Raw genomic sequence first — 17,230 nt, forward strand, 5'->3', positions numbered from 1 at the left:
TATGCACAAGTGGTGTCCAATTCTAGCTTCTAGGTTCTTCCACCCAATTAGCCGGACAAAAATCGATGTTTTTGGATTAAGAGAAGAAGGTCTGAAAGCCAGCCATATGCTCTCCAGCCATTAAAGGCGCAAATTGACAATTTTTATTCCTAATGTAAGACTTTGTATCACTGGATGATTTGCCAAACTTGGTGGGCTTATGGGTCACGTCCAACCAGGGGTCAACATTACATCAGCGAGTTCTTATGATAGGGATGCACCATTATAAAAGAAGGGCTGCTGTGGAGTAGGTATAACTGGATTTGTCTTGGAGGCTCCAGGCATGTTAGATGAACCTCGGGGGCTGTGTTTCTAATCTCTGGGTGTGTCCACTTACTGTCTGTCTCCACCCACCCCCTATGTCCTTTACAGGCTATTCACATTTCCCTTAGGCTGACTCTGGACCCCTATGGGCTTTCTAATGCATTTTTTTCAAAGGAGAGACCACTGGACAGTTGCTGCGTGTCACAATAGGGGCCACATGTTCTAAGATAAAACAATCACACACCTCTCGATAAAAGCGGTTACTTAAAAGTCGAGGTCTTTACTCAGCAGAGGAAAACGTAGGAGAGACAGGAAGAGCTGTGGTAAAGAGTGGCACATTTTCTCATCTCTTTATTGAGCTGTGTTAAGAATTTAACTTCCTACAAAGTATTACGGTAATCGGAAACATAAAACCCTGCCCCCTAGCTTCAACCACGTGTCACTGGAGGTCATTCAATCCCGTACTAGGTAGGACCCATCAACAAAGGACCTTTTGTCCACTGTTGATGGACTCCATCTAATACGAGGCTCAATAATCTCCAACCCTCCTAGATATCAGATACTTCCTATCAATTGTAGCCATCCAATTGTGTTACAACTTATTTGTTGACTTGATAACCACGTGTGGTGTTGTTAGAGAAGCTAAATTGCGGCTGCAGTCTATACCAACTAGTACTTTATACCATGGAAAAAATGAACCTTGTATAACAGGTGCTGTTAATTCTAGGAAACGGCTTGGTTTTATTCTGAAGAACTGAGGTCTCCTTACTAAGAAGTGAGTACCATGTGAGTTGATTAAGAGGTAAAGTTCCTCCTGTTCTGTTACTTAATTAACTTCTTGACTTAATGTGAAAACCATCAAAGCCGCACTGGATTAAGTGAAGACTCCGTGTTACAATCAGGATCTCAGAGGTCTTCTCATCGTACTTCCACCTGAAGAAAAGATCACTGAAGACTCCAAAGCTTATGTGACTCTTCTAAAGTGTTGCCCCCATGAAAGGTATCACCTTCGACTAAAGACCATTAACCAACCACACTCATATATAGGGTTTAAAGCCCCATCACTAGCCAAAGCCCCAAAACTTAAAGTGCCCTCTCGTTGAAGTTTTTGTTGGTAAGCGACGCGTCCTCCATAATGCACTGCATGCCGGGTTGTCAGATGTCCTTTTAACAAGAGACTCTTTCACTGACCCTGCTGGTTCATTCATTAAGGAAGTAGGGAAGGAAGTCAAAAAAAGGAACCGGCTACAATTCGCACCCTTGTGCTTTTAGCTCATACAATGAGCTAACATTATTTCTCGTACGCAAAGGAGAGCAGAACGTTTGCCACCCAATCGTGTTGGGAAACCCAAAGAGATCCCAGGTAATGTCATCCAGTTGTGTTGGAAAACCCAGGTAATGAAACCCAATCGTGTTGGGAAATCCAAAAAGATAACAAGTAACGGCATCCAATCGTGTGGGAAATCTAAAGAGATCCCAGGTTATGACATCCAATCGTGTTGGGAAACCCAAAAAGATAACAGGTAATGACATCTAATCATGTTGGGAAACCCAAAGAGATCCCAGGTAATGACATCCAAGCGTGTTGGGAAACCCAACGAGATCCCAGGTAATGACATCCAATCTTGTTGGGAAACCCAAAGAGATCCCAGGTAATGACATCCAAGCGTGTTGGGAAACCCAAAGAGATCCCAGGTAATGACATCCAATCTTGTTGGGAAAACCAAAGAGATCCCAGGTAATGACATCCAATCGTGGTGGGAAATCTAGAGATCCCAGGTTATGACATCCAAGCGTGTTGGGAAGCCCAAAGAGATCCCAGGTAATGGCGCCCAATTGTGTGGGAAATGATCTAAAGAGATCCCAGGTAATGACACCAAATCATGTTGGGAAATCCAAAGGGATCCCAGGTAATGACATCCGATTGGATTCTGTTTATTTGAATGGATGAGAACAGTTTGTAATCATAAGAAAAGGGAACAGACTCCGTCCACTAATAGAAGAATGATATAAAGAGAATTAATTTGATTTAGAATTATACTAAATGTCACATAATATCTTTATAATCGCTAATTAAATGAAAAAGATCTACAAGTTCTACACAATAATGTATTATATGCAATAAAATGAAGTAAGGTTCCTGATCATTCCGTCTTAAAAGGACCATAAAGATTTATTATGCCCACCTACAGCCCTTCAAGCCCTTTCATCCTTTAAAAATGGCCTTTTTTTGACATTTGTTGTTAAAATATCTAGCGTTTGGGACTTTGGGCTCATCTTTTATCTCCTATAGCTTCCCAATGGTCCATTTGGGGATAGCAGGGACCACCCTTGTACCCCCAGGCCAGTTATACTATAGGGGGCTATTTATCCCGTGCCGAGTGTCGGGATATGACATCATATCCCAGTATTCAGCAGAGATGACAATGGCAGCGAATAAAAACATGTAAAAATCCCGAACACCGAAGTAAACCATCAATGAACGATTAGCGTTCTAAAAATATACACTTTTGCTCTTTTTTTTAAGTCTGAAAAAGGACGTTTGACAGGCGGCTTAAATTATCTTAACGGCTTCGCTGCTCCTTCCGGGAATAATATTCGCCATCACTTCTGCTGAATGAATACGGAGAAACGGTCGTCCTTCAGTAGGAGAATCCCGTTCCCGCCGACTCCCACGCATCGGGGGCCGACTCGCAGCTTTTAGCACCAAAACATGTATTTATTAGAAGCGTCTGGGGGGGGGAGTCGGATGAAGCCCCTTTTAGAAGCATTGACGACACTGAATCCTTCATTCAGAAACTCCACGTCCCACCGATTTCATTAAATGCATATGCTTAGGAGGTAGTGCCTCCCCAAATGGCTCTAATACGGGTCGTCATGGAAACCTTGACCTGTCATTATTTAAAGAGACACTTAATGGAGTCACCTGCATTCAAGCAGGGACATCAACCATAACATACTGGGGGCAAAAGCACCAACTGGGGGTCTTATATATGATCGCCGCGGGGAGAATAGGAAAGAGTCGGCTTCAGACTGTGTGACCCCGAGAATCTGCCCCAGAAACCCTGAGATTGGGGCAAAAACCCAAAGACTCTGAGACAATCCCTGAATGCCCCCGGTATGGTGGGCCGTTTTCCCCCCGGGGTGGCTGCTTTGAGGTCTTTTTTATTCCTCCTATTGTTTAAAAAGGGGGACAGAGTCAGAATGTCATGAAGTCTGTGAATGCGAGGTGTCAGCAGTAACCCTTTAGAGCCCAACACGTTTCTTAAGCTTTATTATTCTGAGTTTTGTTTTGGGGTTTTTTGGGTACAAAATACAGAAAAATCATATCCTTATTTTTCCCCGGGGGAAATGATCCAAACTCTGCTCTCATTTCCGAAGCCTTTAAAATGCTGTGGCGGTTACTCCAAAACACGTAACACCGCTCTATCCCCCCACCCCCCAATCCGAGGGGAGGAAAAAAAAAAAGAACAGGAATCCCCGTCCTCCCTCCTAAAAATTACCCCGGGATCAAATTCCTTTCCCTGTCAATGGGGTTTTGTCTTGTTCGGGCTGATGGCCAGGAGGACGGTGGGGAGGGGGGCTGGGTGTAGGAGAGAGGGGGTGTGATGAGAAAGGAGAGGTATAGAACACACACACAAAAAAAGCTACATTATGAGGTCATACACGGTGGGCCGTAGACGGACAGCTCCTGCATAGCCATACCTGCGGACTTTCTAAACGAGCGGACGCTTGAAATATTAACCCTTTAATAGCCCAGCGTGACGACTCTATGTGGTGATTCCCCCAAATGTCAACCCAAATGGGTCTAATACCGGTCGCCATGGAAACACTGATGTGTCATTGTTTAAAGAGACACTTAATTGAGTCACCTGCATTCAAGCAGGGATATCGACCATAACAACTGGGGGGAATCTTTAACGGGGTATTTGTTTTAATTACCACTCCCTGGCCGGCCTCGATACTACCAGTTTAAACGTCTGCACGTGGAAGGGGTCAATAAATAATGCCCCTGCCGATCGAGCGGCAGTAAATGGAGACTCGTGTGACCTCAAGCACTCGTCTTTTACCTTCAGCTTCCGCTTCATACGTGTATAAGCGAGCCACGCCGGACCCAGGGCCAACTCAACTACCCCCCGGCAGACGCAGGTCAACATGAAGCTGATACCTTTCATTGGACCAACATGTAAAGTTACTTTCAGGACCTCGGAGGTCTCTTCTTCAGAAAGAACCAGTAACATTAAAGTAAAGATGTTGCTCTTCATTATAAATAAACTCAGGTTCTCATTCGCTGCAGGTTTAGTGCCCAGAATCTCGTTTATCGTTTCTGTTTATTTTATCCCGGTTACGAGAAGGCAACTGTTAACCCTTTCACTGCTAGACTGCACCGGTCTGCGGATCAACCAAACCAGACAGTAGCTGCGAGCGTACAAACCCATTTAATCTGCCTCATCATGCGAGGTCGGCCTGCGGCATTCATTAAAATCCCTCCCACGCAAAAAAATATTCACGAACAAAGTTACTCCAACAATCTGCCCGTCCCCTATTATTAATAGCAGTGATCCCGGCAGTCCCCGATACCCAAGGAGGTTTCACGCAAGCAAATCAATCTAGTTCCTAACATTATTTATACTGCCACAGAACGTGCCCACTAATGGGGCTACAGTATCCCTACTCGCATGGTGATGGATAGGTGGAACAGCCTCCCTGCAGAGGTGGTAGAGGGTAACACAGTGAGGGGATTTAAACATGCATGGGATAGACATACGGCTCCTGAATCTAAGACGAGACCAACGACTGATTAAGGTTTGGGTCTTGACCAGTGTCAAAATAAAATAATAATAATAATACAAGTATAATTATTATTAAATAATAATAATAATAATGATAATAATAATATAATAATAATAATAATACATTTTCCCACCAACTCAGCAGGATATATATATATTTATGGCATGTCTCATTCATTGTAGACCCAAAAGCACAACTTGATCCAAAGACGCGAGGCACAGCAACACCCATCATTCCCATCCCAAAGAGAAGAACATAAATCGCTGTAAATTAGAGATACGCCAAACAAGGCACTTTTGTTTTACTATGCCTTACAACTCTACAGCACTGCGCCCCTTACCAGAGACCAAAATCTTACAGAAAGGGTAGTGAATACCTGGAGCAGCATTCCAGCACAGGTAGATAATGCCACACCCACAGACAGCAAGCCTTAAAAACATGGCAAATCCAGGCCTGCAAGCCCTTTTTAATTAAAGTGCACCAAAAAAATATGTCATGCTTACGATACAGTTATATATATATATGTTAAACTTGCAAGCCGGGCCCTCTTAATCTGATGTCGGTTCACCTTAGTCCGTCGGTTCTAGATTTGTCAGACACTTCGGATGTAAGGACTGGAAGAATCGATGCGAGAATTATTGTCGCAACGGATAAAACATATATATATATATAAATATATATATATATATATACAACAATCACCTTTTATTGCATGTCATTGAATTATAAATAAAGTTTTTTGAAGGTGCCCATCCCGTGAAGCATCTACTAATGCCTGCCAGCCTGTACGGCCCTATCCTCAAGGTTTACGAGTCGATTACTGATCCAACTACTTGGGGAAATCGACAGGGGAAGATTAATAAACAAATAAAAAATGGCTAAAAGTCCCGATAGTGGAATAAGTGTAAGTAATTAAAATAAATTAACATTTTTTTTAAATTGTTTAAACGTTTTTCTAAGACTCGTCAGCGTCCTTTGAGATGTTTCGGGAATAGATTTTAATCTAAATCTCTTTGCGCTGATCTTTTTATGCCAGAGGCGTTTTGGGCACCTTTTTTTCTCCTGCCCTCTACTTCCTGTTCCTAGATGAGTCACAAGACAAGGAACACCAGGAAGAGAAAGCCAGGTGCATGCTGGGTATATATATATTGTTCTAAGCACAAGAGACAAATGATGCTATTAAAATAGCGGATTAAAATAAACAACACACTGTTTTTAAAATAAACAGAACCAAACATTAAACAAACCGGTTTAACGCTTTTAAGCGACATAAAAGGCTTTTTATGACTAAATTTTATTTATAAACAACAGTAATTTACAAAAATGGAATCCTCTGAAAATCCAAATCACTGGTTCCCGGCATAATGCGTTAATATTCAATATAATGTTTTCATAAATGAGTGAAGAGGAGATCTGATCGCTGTACCCCTTAATAATTTCACCAACGTTAAAATGATTCAGGGGGGGGTCTCCCAAAATTTGTGTCCCACTCCCCTTCTCTATAGATCACGGCGTTGGGAGGTTAAAAGGGGAGCCAGAAATGAAGCGGGGAGGGAGCCGGCGAGCATAAGCTCTCTGCAGCAACGCTCTGAACTAGATAAACCGACAACAGATGGAATGGCACTTCTGTACCGCGCCAGTTGGCAGCACCGCTCTGTAGCGGGGGGGGGGTAAAAAAAGACGTGCTTTAACCTTAACGTTGCCTTTACCTTTACGTTAACCGCCTGAGTGCTTGGGGCAGAGCTTGATACTACTCCCTGGCAAACAAAGAGTTAAGCTATAAGTCACTGAGCGGAATGCGTCGGCCTCACACCATCATTAGCTGACTTTAACCCATTGATAAGTGAAACCCTACACCACTCAAAGAATAATATATTATATATATATATATATACAGTATATATATTATTACATATTTTAATTGTCTTCAATATTCCGTTTATATCAGATTTCATATATTCACACGCATTTATTGATTATATCCTTTATATAGCCCTGTGGAATATGTATTATTAGGGATCATATATATATATGTATATGTATATTATACTATGTATACTAACTCATTTCCTGTATTTATTTCTGATGTCATAACGTAACAGCCTGGGATGCTAGGAAATGACATTATATTCAAGGCGCTAGCAACTGGACTACAGTTCCGTTGCCCTCTTTTGGGCTACAATTACTCGAGTAATGCCCCTTTTCTAGCGATATCATTACCGTTGTGGTTTGAGTCGCAAAAAAATGCAAAGCTTTGGAGGGGTATATTGCAGAGAGATAGGCAGAATTATCAAGAAATATATATATATATATATATATATATATATATATACTGTGAATACAGAAATTCAAAGATTACGGCAATCCGGAAGAAACCAGGAGATTCTAGAATAAATTATAGAATCGAGTCCGTTCTTTAACTACGTCACTAGCCGGCTCTCCCTAACGGTTTGTAATCATACAGAGCGATGGTATAGAGGGAAACGTACAAAGTGCGATTATGGTGCAAAGCCATAAATATAGGGCAACGAGTAGAAACATCTCACTGGTTGCCATGGTGACTGCAGCACTTATGGAATTTTGCACCATACCTGGCGTTTATAGATCATTTCCACACAAAGCAAACCTCAACTTATAAGAAGCGCTGCGGAAGCTGTTGGCGCTATAAGTACAAATAATATTAATAAATTATAAATTAGAATACAAATAATAATAATAATTTATATAAATGGCAAATAAAAATAAACATAAAAAAAGAAACAAAATACAAAGATTAAACAAGTAGATTTAGTAAAATTAGATGAAACCGTACTTTTTTTTCCTCTCCAGAAAAGCAGCTGGTCACATGATTAAATGCAGTCCCATATTAAACAAAAATCTGCCTTTTTCCAGGATTAAATTTCTCTATTTTATGGCATCCTACGTAAGACGTTGGCCATCCCAACGTACGGGTATCTAAGCGGTTAAAATACAGAGCATCGCACCTCCGATGCGAGCAGCCCTCGCCCCGGCTATTATTAACATCCCCTTAAATAAACTATCGGTGATCGCTAACAGACCCGACTCTGAAACGCGCCAGGATGCCTCGGCAATTAGTAGAGAGACGCGTCCGCGAAAAAAGAAACCGGTCCGATGGAAAACTGTGTGCAGAATACTTAAATATATCAGGTAAACGTGATTTAAAAAAAATCATTTATATATTTTATTTTTTTTATATTTTTTTTCTCTCTTCAGCTGATGCACCTCAAGGAGTTAAAATATAAAAAAAATGGTGTATTAGAGCACAATCTCATTTCATTTATTTTTATTTTTCAGCGGATCGTTCATTCGGCGATGCTTAATGAAAATATGGTTCACGTGTCCCACTGGGATGAAACAGCATGTGACTAACCGAATTAAGCAAGAATATATTTTATTCTAACAAATCAGATTTAAAAAAGCCCCAAAAAATATTTTTATTATATATTTTATATATATATATATATTTTTTATGTATGTATATATATATATATATATTATGTATATCTATATATCTATATATATATTATATATATATATTGTATATATATATATATTTATATATATCATGCATATATAATGTGTGTGCATATATTTATATATAAATGACTTTTCACTTAATTAGGAGAATTTCAGCTCCAAAAATCATAACAAGAAATACATAACATTAATACATAACTATATATATATATATATATATATATATATAATATTATATATTATATATATAATATATATAACATATATAACATATAACATATTAACATATTATAACATATAACATATAACATATATAACATAAATACATAACTACTCTATAATCAACAAAACATTTGAACACAGATGTCAGTACTAGAAGAAAAACTTTAGATAATATTTGCATAGAGCAATCATGGGGCAAAGCCTTGAGCACGGAGCAAGCAATAAGGACTTTATTCCGTTTCCATGGCAACTGCTCTAACAATTCTAACCTAATATGTCTTTAACGCTGTTAAGATTCTGAAATTTGATTTCAAAGTAAATCAGCGATGCCGAGCGGACTGTAACCTACCAAATACACAATAATAAAGGAAATTAGTCTCATGATCGGGGGGGAAAAGTAACAAAATAGGTCACTCTTACATAATTTTCTCCACAGGGTTCAGAGGAGACAGAAGGGCTCGCATACAGCACGGTTGTATCAGACAACGTTGTGAAAGCTGGCATTCTAACGTCTACAGTTTTCAATAAAAAATTGGTTTTCTAGATTGGCCAACCAGCGTTTTACTTTACTGAGAGGGTGGTAGATAAATGGAACAGCCTCCCATCAGAAGTGGTAAGAGCTAATACAATAAGAGAATGAAAACACTCAAGACGGACGAGTCCAAGGCTTGCGGCAGATAAAAAACAGGCGACCAGACGGGCCAAAAGGGGGCCAATCTGCTGTCAAATTCTATGTTTACTGTACGTCTCCTTGGGTATTCTACGGTCACGGTACGCTGTTGATAACACGTTTGTGGTTTGTTAGTAATGCTGGTTATTATTAGCTGCGCAGGACTAAGTGTTACCCGAGGAGAATTTGTTCGGCACACTTGTCCTGCGTGTTGATTCTCACCATTCTCTCCCCGAGTCGGTTTATTCGCGCGGCCCGGCCGCTCGGCCAATCGCAGATGACGAGTTCTAATTAGAGTAATTCTTTTTTTACCATTAGTGGAGTGGGACCACACGAGGACATGACTGGCGGATTTAACCCCTTCCTTGCTTTGCACCGCCCTGCTGGCACTAAAAGGGTTACGGAATATGCTGTATACAATATACATATTAAATATGCCCATCCCCCCACCCACCCCACGTACACAGTCCAGGGTAATCATAGACATCTCCAAAGACCCCAATGCACTAAGCGGACCGGATTTCGAGGATTTTATAAATAAAAATCCTACTTTTACTGATTCTAGAATGGATCCTGCCCATCCGAGGAAGGACTGACGCCCCTGGACTGTTGTCTGGTGAAGAAATTGGCATCGGGGGGGGGGTTATATTTAATTGTTGGATGTCGCCAATCATACAAAGTAACTTGCGAGCCCCGAGGTTACAATGTGAAGTAGATTTGTTTTGTTTGTAGATACGTTTTAACTCCCCTATAAAAATGTATTTTGTATCAAAACGAAAACAAAGTTCGTAACGTAACACTTCTGAACGTTGAACTTTCCTGGAAAGGCCCGATTGACCAGGATTGATAACGAATTACCGTTGCTTTATTTTATGAATAATGTTGAAAATGATTAATTAACATGAATTATTATTTTTTTGTAAATAATAAAAATGATATTTTTTTAATGTAGATTTTTAATGCTTTTAATGAAACGACATCTCAGCAGCCGGTGCCGACAGAGGTTTTAGGTCTCTAACGTAGGCGCTGGAGATAGCCTTACATGTTGAGGAAGCTAATCTCTTCCTATGACAACCAGGAAGTGGATTTAAAGGTTGCTTGAACTCTTCTATAACCCCTGCCTCTGTTATGCTGCCTATTTTAACCCTTTTCCTGCCCGATGACTTAATAATCCAACAGAAGAACATCTGCCGTAGCTTCTATCACAATGAAAAAGAACGCAAAACCTTTAAAGACAGATGTTAGTTGTAGCAAACTGCCATATATCATGCTTGTTAAGAAATGAGACAGTAAAGGTTTTTATCTCTGTAGTATGGAATGCGGTGGGGGGGCATATATGACATCATACAAGTCACCTGCTGACATCACCCTGTCTTTTGGCCCCCTGAAGTCCAACCTCATCTCATTAAAGGCGACAGGTGTCAAATCCCATATCTAGAGACCACCTACTGTATGTTAAAGGTGCTGTTCCACTAGGAGAAAATATTAATTACACTATCTAGTATGCTAAGCAAATATTAGCAAATCTGCTTATTTATTATTGCCCCTAGGGGCTTAATAACGTAAAACAATGTATTTTTCTATGGCAACAATCTACCCATGCCTGATTTGTGTCACAAGGCAATTAAGGATTCCCACAAATCATGAGCGAGGCAAATTAAAGAAGTTTTCCTTGGGCATTCAGGAGTTCTAGGAATGATTCTGTACAGTAGATGGAACAGCATCTTTAAAATACATGGAAAAACACCAGCAATAAGGGCCTTATGTGATTTCACAGAAAAAACGTAGCTTTAACAAACCTAAGCTTGAGTTCGTAAAGTGTTACTGCTACGCGTTAACTTTTTAAAGCTGTTTTGATCTTCTATATAACGTTTTTATGACTGTGCCTTTTCCGTAGTCCCCGCGGAGCCTCGGTTGGGACACTGACACAAAGTAAGAGAATTAGAGGACAATAAGGTGACGGAGGGACAGAGGCAGCGAGGACTGGATCTCGGGTGAACTGAAGGTTGAGGTCAAGTCCCAGCAAGAGATAAAATGATTATCAGATAAACCTTCTAATAACTCTGATGCCGCCAGTTGCGTCAATCTTTAAAGAGCGGCCTCATTCACGGACAGAATAGCCCCTTCTAGTCCTGGTTGTAGACGGTTGAGAGATCAACCCGTGCCCTCCTAAGGATACCCTAAGAACCGTCCTTGGACAAGGGTGGCATTCAGAAGAGTCGTGCCAGGTCATTGAAATCCACCACCTCTCCCTAACCCTACATCTGCTGGGTGCCCGAAGCATACAAGCCCTAGGGCATCGGAAACGCGCCGGGTCACGGACCCTACTGAACAGAATGGGAAACAGAGGTCTCCGCGTTAAGATGACAGCCTGGATTATCCTAACTTCATTTTATTAAGGACCAAAATACTTCAAGATCTCTCCAAATAACGCGTCACCGGCCAATCAGCATCGTGTATATATATCACTAATGTACTAAGCATTATTATTTTTATAGCCCACCTGAAATAAATAGATTTTTAGTAAATTCTTCAGTGACCTTGTATTTGCGTTAGTCTCCTGTTGTGCTTGCACTTTATGATGCAGAAGGTGGCTGTGTCGGCACTAATTAGCCTGGGTGGACCGAGGACATCTCAGCCCAAACGTCTTTCACCTGACATTCCTGGACTAAGGAGATCCATTGCTCGCCTCGAGCGTTTGTGCCAAACCAGCAGAGCGCTAATTGAATGTCCACAGGTGGAAGTAATTAGCCCACGGATAACAAGGAACCCATTTAGTGATCACTGCCCCAGTCCGAGTGTCTCTAGGGAGCTGGAAGCATCTCACGTGTTTCACCGAACTAGGGGTATGAAGAACGGAAAAAAAAAGCCAAATAAGACCTTTCAGGTCACAAAATGATAGACGAAATGGGGCCCCTCACAAGAATACCTACCAATCATCTCAGTTTTCTCAGGACTTTCCCCATGTCATGTCCCACCCACCAGCATGGTCCTACTAGCATTGGAGACATCATTCCTAGTACTGTTGATTTGTCCCAAACCTTCATGTAAATTTAATAATTTTGTTTTTCAGGGAAGGCATAATTGTCATGTGACACTGAAGCAGGCTTTTGATAGGTTGCTGCCCTAGACGCTAAAGAAAAGCTCCTCCAAAGTGTGTGTTTTTGTGAATAAACCTTCAGAGGAGATGATAAAAGGACAGATCTAGTGAGGCGGATGTGCTTTAACAGGGTAACGAGCGCAATGAATGTTTTAATACGAACACGATGTAGAATAGTTACACTTTATGGATGTTTGTTAAAGCGTGACAGCTGGCGGAGGTGGTAAACATGGTTGATTAGCGCTCTGGGGTCCAGAATAGCATGGTGTGCGTGGCCTTCCAGGCATTTGAGACGGTCTCTTTGTGGGCAATGATAGGAGCCCACCGAGCACGGGGAGGACATCCACACCTGTTACTAGAGAAGAAGAGCACCAAGCCAACTAGAACACCTCCTCACCGTCTATGTTTAGGTCCTTCCAGACGCGTGTAAGAACTCTCCCTATCTGGCAGGCCAATAATGTTCAGATTATAAAAGACTTAGTGCGTGGGGCTTGGACCAGATCTCTAATGGTGACCTACAGAAAGTACATCACATGGGTCACCTCCAAACAAAGACCTGAAAGACTCGGACTTGATATTGTGGTTCGGCTCAACACAACAGACCTAGCCCTGCCTTGTGTGATAAAATAAGGCACTCCTAGCGTGATAAACATCCCCTCTTTCCCTATTTTTAGAGATTTTTATCCTAACGCTGATCACGGTATGCCCAATATTCAAAGTACCCCTAGATACCACCCCTTAAAGCATCGTGCAGGGTACCCACGATTTGAATGCTGCCCCGAAGCTTGAATTTTCCATAATCTTGGAATGAGGATCACTTGACATGTCTAAATAAAGTAGGAATAATAACCGTGTGTATCAGCAGACAATACTACCTCCCACTACCAACACAGCCAGCCCATGGGAAATGAAACGCTTGTAACGTTGTGTCTGCTCGGTTATAAATATAAATCAACATCCGTTTACATTTAAAGATACAGAAATCGCGTTATAACTTCCTGCCGCTTACACGTATCAAACACCCGATGACATCACGACCCCCAATAGACTCTTGGGTTTTTAAAGGCATCAAACCTTGATTTTAATTCTCAAAGCCAGCCTTTTAACCCAAAATCCTCCTCTAAAACCCATTACAGCATGTAGAGAAATATTTTTTTTTCCATAGCACTGCAGTCAAGTCATCTATCTACCCATCCGCATTTTTTTTTTTAATTTTTATTTTTAGTATTTATTATTTTTTCATTAAAAAAATCAAAAATTTCATAGTTAAATTTAATAAATGAGAATTTTTCTTTTAATCCCTTCCTAGTTCATGGTGCCTAATATTAATATATATTTTTTTTAATTAATTGGTATTTATTTATTTTATTTTTTTTAATTGGTATTCGGAAGTATATACACGAAAGCAACCTATTATATAGAATATTTATGTTTAATCAGTGTCCGGATGCACCAAAATACTAGAATATAGTTTCAATTTAAAAAGCAAATAAAAGGTTGGCACCACTTACATATTCTATAATAAAAAAGAACACTGAGCTAACGCTATTAAAAAAATAAAATTATTTAAATATTTGTTTTAATTATTTTTATTGGTCCATTTGGCGAAAACTCCATGTTTTTATTTAAAGATAAATACCTTTTTGTGCTATATATTTTTTTTCTTCAAATAAATATTTAAGAAAATTTAGGCAGAATTTTCAATTACAATTCTTTGTTGGTATTTACTAATCTTCCTAGGAATAGAAATAATAATAAAGTGGGAGTCACCTGTGAACGTCTGCTCCATTCAGGGACGTAAGTCTTATTATTTTTCCGTTGAGCCGTAATTTTTTTTAGACTAGCGTTTGGGGGTGCGCCAATAATTTATTTATTTGTATTTTTTATTTTTTGCACTAAAAACTAATTCTAGAATCCTAGTGCAATCACTTCATGCTCTACCTGAATGTTATACCTCCGTGGGAATTAGCATATTCAGTAACTCTATGATTGCATCTCATTTAGATAAGGCCTCCACTTCAAGAATGAGCCCCCAGCTAGATAATGAGGAAGAGGGGGGGATTCTTTACTCAGCTAATACCTTTGACATTTCCCATTCACTGGGCATGTTCAATAGTAGAGAGACGGGGAGGGGAAAAAAAAAATCAAGCAAATATGCACAAGCGGAGGATTTTTGTAGCATCTGGCCATTGTCACCAAAGCCACCGCTGGCTCGGATGCTAATGTCCCTTATTGCAATTTCTCTCCACCATCTTCCATTCCCTCCTGCAAGATCGGCAGCCAACCAGCTGCTTCCTCCAGATCCCTAATTCCGTATCTCCATGCGCAGCCATTCAGCGCCCGCATCTCATTTTTTTTTTCTTTGCGCGATATAATTAATATTTAGTTATGTGTGGTGGGAGGAGCTTGTCTAGAAGGACCCACCCCCTTTTACACCTGGCCTTATGCATAGAATATGCAAAAATAAACATAAGTAACCTTGCGAGCCCTGATAAATCGGATCCCCTTAGTCGGACTCGTCAGACCCTTTGAATGTACGGACTGTGAGAAGCGCTGCGGAAATTATTGGCGCTATATAATATTAATAATAATTTCCTCTATATTCCTGTCCCCCTTTCTTCTACCATGTATATAACACAGACAGACCAGCCCCCCCCCCTCCACACACTACGATCCCAGACAATTGCAAAAGAAATATAAAATTCCAAGTTAATAACTGGGGTGAAAAAACAACAATAGATGCTTATTTAGGTAGAATACCACCCCTAGCAGTAAATGCATCAGGATATGCAATATAGGAGGTAATATTTTATGGTTTTCCCACTATTATACCACCCCCCAACCCCCTTTCTTCCCCAGCAGCAGAAAGAATGGCAAAATGGAAGGAAATCCCTTTGCTTGCAACGTGCTCCATGCTGCAGACTGCAGGCCTTTAGCAGACAGGGCTGGATTCATTCTTTTTTTTTTTTTCCTCCCTCCCTCTCCTGTCTTTTGCAACCATCAAGGAATTTGATGCGGGAGGGCGCCTCTTGTTTATGCTTGGAATGTCTGGGGTGCACTCTGTGTGCCCCCCTATAAGGGATAAAAGCAAAGGTTATAGAAAGGGGGGGGTGGAGGGGTTCAATAGCAACTATAGCCCCTGATGAACCTCTTTCCCCTACCACCAACACCCCTACCCCTTTCCCCCCCTATTGCCCCCTCCCCAGGGGCAAATCAGTGCAGTTTGCAACCCATGCATCTAATAATCAAACACAATACTAAAGCCAATGCATGCACCAAGACCCCACTGCTTGCCAAGATCTATTAAAAAAAACAACAACACCCCAACCGTGAATATCATCCCTGCCAATTGCATATTTATTCCCTAATTATTATTAATCATTTGATCCATACCTTGCCTTTGCAGTCCTTTCGTAGCTCCATCCTGTGCCAGCACCCAAAGGATCACCAAATCCAGCGGTTGGATAATTTCTATCCATTAATTTTTATGTTGTAATGTGACCCTATTTTTTCCTTATTTTTTCCTTATTTTTCTTCTTTCTGATGGAAATTTCCTCTGCTTCCTTCCTTTGCTCTCTCTCTCTCTCTTCTCTTTTCTCTCTCTCTCTCTCTCTCCCCCTTCTCTTGTGATACAAAATTGATACAAATAAACAGATTGTAGTGGGGGGACCTCTTCTTCTTCTTCCAGATCCCCCCCCTCTTCCCTCCAGAGGTGAGCTGTGAAGCCCTCCTGAAGAAGGCTCTTTCAGCAGCCCCTTCTCTGTCTGGATTGCAAATGTATTTTGGTTTTTTTTCTCATGGTGCAGCCATTTTTGCAGTCTCTCTATGTGTCTATTTCAGCTTCCCAGCATACATTTCAGTGAACTGTACAAAGGGGGAGGGGAGGGAGAGAAAGAGGCAGACAGGCTGAGACTCCCCTTCTGCCACCACACAGAGCCAGGGGAAGGGGAAGGAGGAGGAGGAGGAGGAGGAGGTGGAGGTGGAGAAGGAGGAGAGGAGGGGACTGAGACAGTCTAAAATTACACCACATCTCAGCCACCAAATACATTCTCACTGGGAAACACAGAGACACATTGAAAAAAAAACTATACAGAGGAGAGAGAGAGAAAGGGAGAGAGAGAGAAAGGGAGAGAGAGAGAGAGAGAGAGAAAAGGAGAGAGAAAAAGGGAGAAAAGAGAGAGAGAGAAGTGGCATCCGCAAGACAATACTATCTGTAAAAGCAAGACCATAAACTGTGTGTTTTTGTCACTCTAAATAATGATACATTTTATCCAATAATATAAACCTTAAATCATGCATTCGTAGTGAGTTTTTATAGTTATTATTATATTTGTTATTGTTTTTGTTGTTATCCAAAATATTTAGATTTGCTTTGTTTTTTGTTTGAAGGAGGCTTTTTATTATTGTTTATTTTTAGTGTTTATTTTTTTAATAGAGTCTATTTATTTATTTATTTCCAAGGAAGAAGCGCTATAGTGTGTAAATCATCGCTTCAATGGCATTCTGATGTCTACTGGTTTGAATGCAAAATCTTTGGCAAATACGGGTTTTCCAGATTGGCCGACCAGCGAGACAATGGTACTGTTGTCTGTATTTTACTTTACCAAGGGGGTGGCAGGTAAATGGAACAGCCTCCCGGCAGA

General features: G+C 40.7%; 1 protein-coding gene across 1 annotated transcript in view; it reads right to left on the bottom strand.

Annotated features, from left to right (window-relative positions):
* PRR12 (proline rich 12) overlaps window positions 1-16,520 on the bottom strand; it is a 34,066-nt gene extending 17,546 nt beyond the window's left edge. Inside the window, exon 1 of the mRNA XM_053452521.1 lies at window positions 15,981-16,520. Coding sequence (XP_053308496.1) covers window positions 15,981-16,066 — 86 coding nt within the window. The 5' untranslated portion in view covers window positions 16,067-16,520. The remainder of the gene's footprint in view (window positions 1-15,980) is intronic.
* Between the last annotated feature and the right edge of the window lie 710 nt (window positions 16,521-17,230).

The sequence above is a fragment of the Spea bombifrons genome, chromosome 12 (genome assembly GCF_027358695.1).
Source record: "Spea bombifrons isolate aSpeBom1 chromosome 12, aSpeBom1.2.pri, whole genome shotgun sequence".
Classification (NCBI taxonomy): Eukaryota; Metazoa; Chordata; class Amphibia; order Anura; family Pelobatidae; genus Spea; species Spea bombifrons.